This window comes from Thamnophis elegans, chromosome 16 (assembly GCF_009769535.1).
Source record: "Thamnophis elegans isolate rThaEle1 chromosome 16, rThaEle1.pri, whole genome shotgun sequence".
NCBI classification, from domain to species: Eukaryota; Metazoa; Chordata; class Lepidosauria; order Squamata; family Colubridae; genus Thamnophis; species Thamnophis elegans.
In genome coordinates, this window is record NC_045556.1 from 6033722 (window position 1) to 6042162 (window position 8441).

General features: G+C 48.1%; 1 protein-coding gene across 1 annotated transcript in view; it reads left to right on the top strand.

The window, feature by feature from the left end:
• Positions 1-5628, top strand: part of HCN4 (hyperpolarization activated cyclic nucleotide gated potassium channel 4) — a 61656-nt gene extending 56028 nt beyond the window's left edge. Inside the window, exons 6-8 of the mRNA XM_032233537.1 lie at positions 82-322; positions 3404-3568; positions 4073-5628. Of these exons, the coding sequence (XP_032089428.1) occupies positions 82-322; positions 3404-3568; positions 4073-5628 (1962 nt within the window). The remainder of the gene's footprint in view (positions 1-81; positions 323-3403; positions 3569-4072) is intronic.
• The last annotated feature ends 2813 nt before the right edge of the window (positions 5629-8441 follow it).

The following is an 8441-nucleotide window of genomic DNA, read 5'->3' on the forward strand; positions in this document are numbered from 1 at the left end:
TAGAGGGAGAAGAAGCCAAGGAGCCTTGTTTAAACATTCGGCTGAAATTCCCCGTATCTCACAGGATGTTTCTGCTTCTAGGAGATCATCAACTTCAACTGCAGGAAACTGGTGGCTTCCATGCCTCTGTTCGCCAACGCCGACCCCAATTTCGTCACGTCCATGCTGACCAAGTTGCGTTTCGAGGTCTTCCAGCCAGCGGACTACATCATCCGAGAGGGCACCATCGGGAAGAAGATGTACTTCATCCAACATGGGGTGGTGAGTGTGCTCACCAAAGGCAACAAGGAGACCAAACTGGCCGATGGGTCCTACTTTGGAGGTACAGGAATACATTTCCCTCTCTCGGTTATATAGCAAAAAAAAAAAACAAGCTCTGAAAAGCGGTAGATTCCTTTCGTGTAGAGTTGATGATCTGGTCAATTAAATGTTTTATTGAATAATGGAATGACGGAAATAAGAGAAAGAGGTTTGGGAGTGGACCTTGGAGGTCTTCTAGTCAAGTCTAGTTCTAACCCTCTACTCAAGCAGGATTTGCCACGGCAGACAAATGGTTGAACAATCTTCTTATAAAACCTCCAGGGATGGAGGACTCGGGACTTCTAGAGGCAAATTGCTCTAACTCTCAGAATATTTTTCCTTAGTTCCAGGTTGGTTCGATACTTAAGTTAGTTCTTTCCTGCTTTCAGGTGCTTTGGGTGAATAAATCAATCCCCTCTTCTCTGGGACAGCCCCTCAAATATTGGAAGGCTGCTGTTATGTCACCCCTTGCCCTTCTTTTCATTAAACTAAAAAAGGTAGAGGTGAAAGTTCCCTTGCACGTGTGTGCCAGTCGTTCCTGACTCTAGGGGGCAGTGCTCATCTCCGTTTCAAAGCCGAAGAGCCAGCGCTGTCCGAAGACGTCTCCGTGGTCATGTGGCCGGTATGACTCAATGCCGAAGGCACACGGAACGCTGTTCTCTTCCCACCAAAGCTGGTCCCTATTTTTCTACTTGCATTTTTTACCTGCTTTCGAACTGCTAGGTTGGCAGAAGCCGGGACAAGTCACGGGAGCTCACTCCGTTAGGCAGCACTAGGGATTCGAACCGCTGAACGTCTGACCTTTCTGATAGTCAAGCTCAGCGTCTTAGCCGCTGAGCCAGCACATCCCTTTTCATTAAAGTAGATGAACCCAGTTCCTGTAACCGTTCTTCGTGTGCGTCAGTCTCCAGTTGCCTAATCCTCTTCGTTGCTCTTCTCTGCTCTTTTCTTTTTTTTTTTAGATTTTATTTTTTAAGGAAAAAAAACACCTTTGTCCGCATAGAATTTTTTTTTTATTTTCCATTTTCATAGCATATAATCACATGTACTATTACATAGTCAATATCATGTTGAATTATTAAGTAGTTACATCAATTCATCTTACCATCAACTACCAAAGGAAAAAAAAAACCAGTTATTGGCTCTTCTGCTCTCCATACACCATATTTATACCTTATCCGACACTTTCTTCCCCCTCTCTCCTCCCCTTTCTACATCCTTTCTTCCCTCCATCATTTTCTACTCTACTTCCCCTTCCTTTCTCCTTCTCCTCTCTCCCCTTACCACTCCTCCTTATACACCTCATCTTCCCCCTTCACCCTCTCTCCTATCCCTCTCTTCCTATCTTTCTTCTCTCCTCTGCTTCCCACTCTTCTACATCCTGTCTTCCCTCCATCATTTTCTACTCTACTTCCCCTTCCTTTCTCCTCCTCCTCTCTCCCCTCACCACTCCTCCTTATACACCTCATCTTCCCCCTCACCCTCTCTCCTGTCCCTCTCTTCCTATCTTTCTTCTCTCCTCTGCTTCCCACTCTTCTACATCCTGTCTTCCCTCCATCATTTTCTACTCTACTTCCCCTTCCTTTCTCCTCCTCCTCTCTCCCCTCACCACTCCTCCTTATACACCTCATCTTCCCCCTCACCCTCTCTCCTGTCCCTCTCTTCCTATCTTTCTTCTCTCCTCTGCTTCCCACTCTTCTACATCCTGTCTTCCCTCCATCATTTTCTACTCTACTTCCCCTTCCTTTCTCCTTCTCCTCTCTCCCCTCACCATTCCTCCTTATACACCTCATCTTCCCCCTCACCCTCTCTCCTGTCCCTCTCTTCCTATCTTTCTTCTCTCCTCTGCTTCCCACTCTTCTACATCCTGTCTTCCCTCCATCATTTTCTACTCTACTTCCCCTTCCTTTCTCCTTCTCCTCTCTCCCCTCACCACTCCTCCTTATACACCTCATCTTCCCCCTTCCCCCTCTCTCCTATCCCTCTCTTCCTATCTTTCTTCTCTCCTCTGCTTCCCACTCTTCTACATCCTGTCTTCCCTCCATCATTTTCTACTCTACTTCCCCTTCCTTTCTCCTCCTCTCCCCTTACCACTCCTCCTTATACACCTCATCTTCCCCCTTCCCCCTCTCTCCTATCCCTCTCTTCCTATCTTTCTTCTCTCCTCTGCTTCCCACTCTTCTACATCCTGTCTTCCCTCCATCATTTTCTCCTCTGCTTCCCCTTCCTTTCTCCTCCTCCTCTCTCCCCTCACCACTCCTCCTTATACACCTCATCTTCCCCCTTCCCCCTCTCTCCTGTCCCTCTCTTCCTATCTTTCTTCTCTCCTCTGCTTCCCACTCTTCTACATCCTGTCTTCCCTCCATCATTTTCTACTCTACTTCCCCTTCCTTTCTCCTTCTCCTCTCTCCCCTCACCACTCCTCCTTATACACCTCATCTTCCCCTCTCACCCTCTCTCCTGTCCCTCTCTTCCTATCTTTCTTCTCTCCTCTGCTTCCCACTCTTCCTCTAATTCACTTGGTGTATTTCAGCTTCTGAGCAAACTCCCTTTTGTGTTGATGGTATTTATAATTCCATTTCAATATAAAAAAATAATAATAGCAGCGTACATGTACAATCATAATACCTTAAAATCCAGCACCTCTCCTTCAACTTAGTAAGCTTAAAAAAAAACACCTTTGTGACAACCATGATTTGGATGACTGAGAACCTCCATGGACATTTAGATTAATATCTATTTATGCATAAGTGAAAAAAGATAGGTCTTCCACAGATACAAGGCAAGAGCCTTCAGACGGGATGGATGCCCCATCACTGGAGGTTCTTAAGAAGAGATTGGACAGTCACTTGTCTGAAATGGTGTAGGATCGCCTGCTTGAGCGGGGGGGCTGGACTGGAAGACCTCCAAGGTCCCTTCCAGTTCTATTCTGATTCTAGCCTGGGGTTTTCGTTGCTTAGATGTCTGATTGAATCTCCGATTTGAATGCTCCTACCCTCTAAATGTACCAAGCTACTACTTACTACTAGATTACTCACCCTTGCCTCTGAAAAGCCAATTGTCCATACCACAAAAGAGATGTCAAGATGTTCTTTCCTTCTAGAAATTTGCCTGCTGACTCGTGGTCGGCGAACCGCCAGCGTGAGAGCGGACACGTACTGCCGCCTCTATTCCCTTTCGGTGGACAATTTCAATGAAGTATTAGAGGAATATCCCATGATGAGGAGGGCCTTCGAAACGGTGGCACTGGATAGGTTGGACCGCATTGGTAGGTACACACATACACATGCCTGGTATTCAGAAGGTACTGGACTGAATCCTGGAGGGTCACTCCCGTTATTGATGGGTGTGGGTGTTGAAAGCCATCTAAGGTTGAGGATCCCATCTCCAAATGCTTCTCCGGCCTCCATTCTTCTAAACATCCTCAGCACAGATCAGGTTAGGAGAGCATTAATGTGGCATCTTGGAGCATGTGAGATACAGAGAGGGAGGTGGGTCCTGGGAAGAGGCCTGCCAGCAGCCATGTTCCAAGTTTGAACACACACCAGGGGCTGGCTGGTGAGAACCTCAAGTCAGAAGAGTAAATTGCAACCAGTTCTCTTTCTAATTTCTCAAAATGCACTTGACTAGCATTTTTGATTTCCAATGGAAATGAATCTTCTGCAGAAGAGGAAGGTGACTGAGATGGGTGGGGAGAAGAGCCACCCCTGGTGTCTTATCTGGTTGGGGGTTCCTCAAGACAGTTCCTCACAGTCCTCCTTCTTCCTTTCAGGTAAGAAGAACTCCATCCTTCTCCATAAGGTCCAACATGACCTCAACTCGGGTGTCTTCAACTACCAGGAGAATGAGATCATCCAACAAATTGTGCAGCACGACCGAGAAATGGCTCACTGTGCCCACAACCTCCAAGCGGCAACGGCGGCCGCAGCATCAACTCCCACACCTGTAATTTGGACCCCGCTGATCCAGGCTCCTCTGCAGGCCGCCGCCGCCACCACTTCAGTAGCAATAGCACTGACTCACCACCCACGCCTTCCCACAGCCATTTTCCGCCCTCCGGTCTCTGTTCTGGGCTCTCTGGGCCAGTCGCAAAGCCAGACACCGAGGCGCTTGAGAAGGCTCCATTCCTTGGTGTCTTCTGCCGGACCTTCCATCGTGGGTTCCCCATCAAGCACGCCATCCCAACAGCACACGCCAGGGATGGAAACCCTTTCCTCCTCCTCCTTTCAGATCCAGCAGTTGGCTGGGTTTACCGCGTCAGCCAGCCTGGGTGGGTTGCACCGGTCCTTGGCCAGCTCTCCGTCCGCTGGGTCGACACAGCAAAACCTGGGCAGCCCAACATCTACCGGACTGGAGCAGCTGTGTCCTGGGCCTCTGGATTTGACAGAACGGGCCGCTCGGCAGCAGTCTTCAGATACCAGCTTTGGCCCATTCCAGAAGGCTCCTCCGAGTTCGCCACCAGCCGCTGCCCCCACCTCGTTTCCTCAATTCTCTTCAAGTTCCCCCATTAGTCCTTGCAGCCGCTTGCAACCTACGGGCAGGCCCCACTCCACAGGGCAGCTGTTGCAGCTCTCAGGAACTGGAGGGACCAACCACTTCCAGTTGCCCCCTTCATCTAGCTCTCCCTCCTCTGGCTTACGCCAGCTGTCCCAGGCCTCGGGAGGCCCCCCTCCTGCCTCCGGCCCCACCCAGCAAAGTGCATTAGGCCCTTCCGCCGAGCCAGCCACTGTTGCTCAGTTGCACCAGGAACGGTCCTCCTTTGCCTCCATGTCTCCCCCAAAGCCCAGTCCTGTACCCCCACCGTTGTACCCGCTACCATCAGGCCTTAGCCCTCCCAGTCAAAGCCTTCCCCCCAGGACTTTCCAGTGCAGCCCGTCAGGGGCGCTGGGTTCCCAAGGCTCTTTGCTCCTGCCTCAGACCTCCAGCCCACCTCCCCAGGTGCTCCAACTCCGGAGTCGGCCGCTGGTTTTACCAGGACGATTAACCCAGGACTTCAAGTTGATCTCCGCCTCCCAACCGTCTCTCCCCCACGAAGCCACGCAGACTTCGAGCCCGCATTCCTCTTCCCGGGAGTCCGTTTCTAGCTTCTCCTCATTCTCCGGAGGCGGCAATGGCAGTGACATCGGGGGAGGACCCAGACCTCTAGGGAAGCCATATAGTTCGGGGCCAGGACGGGTCACTCTACCACGTCAGACATCCTCAGGTTCTCTGCCCCAACCCCTAGCATTTGCCATCTCCTCCTCTCTGCCCCTTGCCGAAAGGAAAGGATCTCTACAGCTGAGTGGGGAACAAGAGCCCACCCGCTCAAAACTGCCTTCCAACTTGTGAGATGCTCCTTCCTGCACCCACCCCTACCTCTCTGGCCCGGCCCCCTTTCCTCCCCTTTCCCGGAGTCCTCTTTCTTTCATTTTCTGCTTTTCAGGTCCCAGCAAAGGTCAATGCGCCTCGGCTTCCCCTCCTTCCATTGCTTTGAGTTTAACAACGAGATAAAAATAAGAACAAGGGCGATACACACACACCAGGGGTGGGTTTCTCGCCCCGTTCCAACCGGTTCGGTTGGAACGAGGCCGGCGGCGTCCTCGCGCACACACGCGGTGCGTGCGTGCACGCGCGCGGTGCACGCATGCGTACTAGCATCTGCGTGATGCTCCAGCTGCCCCTGGAGGATCGCGCAGGCGCTGTATGCGTTCTGCGCATGCGTGGAAGCGCAGAATTCGTAAAAACCGGGTAAGGAACGGGCGCGGGTGTGCGGGCGCGCGTGGGCGCGGGGGGGGGCTTCGCCGTTCCCGGAAGTTACTTACTTCCGGGTTCGGCGACCAACCGGATCGCAGGGACCGGTGCGAACCGGTCGAAACCCACCCCTGACACACACATACACACACACACACACACACACAAGATAACCAGGTATTCTTATAGCTATAGATTTTCAGTCACTTTCTTTTATAGAATATTTTACTACATGGAGCAAGAGGTTGGAAAAGAGGCAGGGGATCGATGCAGCGTGATAATGTGGCCCCTTAGCTTTCCAGGGAACAAAAATTGTTTTCGCCATGCAGAGATTTCACTCCAAGATTGGCATTGAAGGATCTTTTCTTGGTAGGGGCGTTCCCCCTTTTTCCTCTTTACAATTGGAGTATTTCACCCTTCGGGGTTTGTACCAACCCAGGTTCTCATCTAAGGAAGCTTCAGATAGAGATTCTCCGTCATCGGGGTCGTGGCTGTCCCAAAGGTGCTTTTTCAAGGGTTTTTCTTTTGAAGATGTTTTGCTTCTCATCCAAGAAGCTTCTTCAGCTCTGGCTGGATGGTGGGGAAATGGAAGGATTTCCTCGGGGTGACACAGACAAACCCCCAAGTGGCGACTCTCTAAAAGGATGCAAATGACCAGCTGTCTGCAAGGAATATAAATGTATATATATATTTGATGGAAGCGGTTAGCTTCCTCCCATAATTGGGGCTTACCAGGGGTTGTAAAAATCTAATAGATACCTTTCACCCTGGCTTCACTGATAACAGATAAGAGGCTGTGGCCTAATGGCTAAGATCTCTGCCTAGTATGTAATATAGCCCAGGTTCTAATCCCAGTAAGGGTATGGCTAGCTGATGAGAGCTAAATAGCTTGAAATAGATCTATACTAGTCTCCCTTTATTTATTTATCAGCACAAATATATATATATATATATATATATATATATATATACACATACATACATACATACATACATACATACATACATACATACATACATATATATATATATATATATATATATATATATATATATATATATATATATAGTGTCATAACCCCTGGTATGCCCAAAAGCCTATTGCTTCCTTTCTCTGTCTATCGGCTCGTCACAAGAGACCATCCAGACAGAAAGCCAATATTTTTAGCTCTCATCAGCTAGCCATACCCTTACTGGGATTAGAACCTGTGCTGTATTACATCTTAGGCAGATGTGTTCTAATCCCAGTAAGGGTATGGCTAGCTGATGAGAGCTAAATAGCTTGAAATAGATCTATACTAGTCTCCCTTTATTTATTTATCAGCACAAATACAACACAAATGTAACAAAGGCAACAGTAAAAATATGGGGTTTCTGTCGTGATGGTCTCTTGTGACGAGCCGATAGACAGAGAATGGAAGCAATCTGCTTCCTCCCATATTTGGGCATACCAGGGGTTGTGACACTAAATACATACATACATACATACATACATACATACATACATACATACATACATACACACACACACACACACATACATACATATATACATACATATTTATATATACATACATGCATACATACATGCATACATACATACATGTATGTATATATATGTATGTATGTATGTATGTATATGTATACGTTGCAATTGTGCTGATAAATAACAACAACACAAATGTAACAAGGCAACATAAAAAAAATGGCTTTCTGCCTGGATGGCTCCCAGAGTGAACCGATAGACAGAAAAGGGAAGCAGTATGCTCCCTCCCATATTTGGGCATACCAGGGGTTGTGATAAAAAAAAAAAAGAGAAGCAAAACATCTTCAAAGAAAAAAAATAACCAGAAAGTCCAGTGGCCTCTTGGGAAAAAAGGCACCTTTGGGACTTCCAGGTGAGATCTTGATACAAAATAAGGATGAGAAGACAAAGGGGATTTTCTGTCAATCTCGCCTTTAAACCTCCAGTGGTGCGGACAAAATAACAGAATAACAGAGTCAGAAGGGACCTTGAAGGTCTTCTAGTCCAACCTCCTGCTCAAGCAGGAAACCCTAGACCGTTTCAGACAATCCTTGTTCCCTTGAGGGATGTGAAGTTGATTCAACCAAACCTTGAACAAGTTGTGGACATTAAAATACCTCCAGGTTGCTATCAAAAATGTCCCATTTTAGTGGGAAGATCTGAAATCCTGATCTAGAGTTCAACGTCAAGGTGCAGAGATGTGGTACTTTCTGGTTCCTTTGGAGACCATCTATTTTTTCTCTTCTGCAATGCAAGCGATAGCCACAGTATAGCTGAAAAAAATGAGCATAATCCTTCCATCTTCCTGCATTTTTGCTGGAAAAGGGACACTTTCCCCTTTTCCCCAATGTCTAAATCCAAGAGAAGAAAAAAAACAAATGTATTC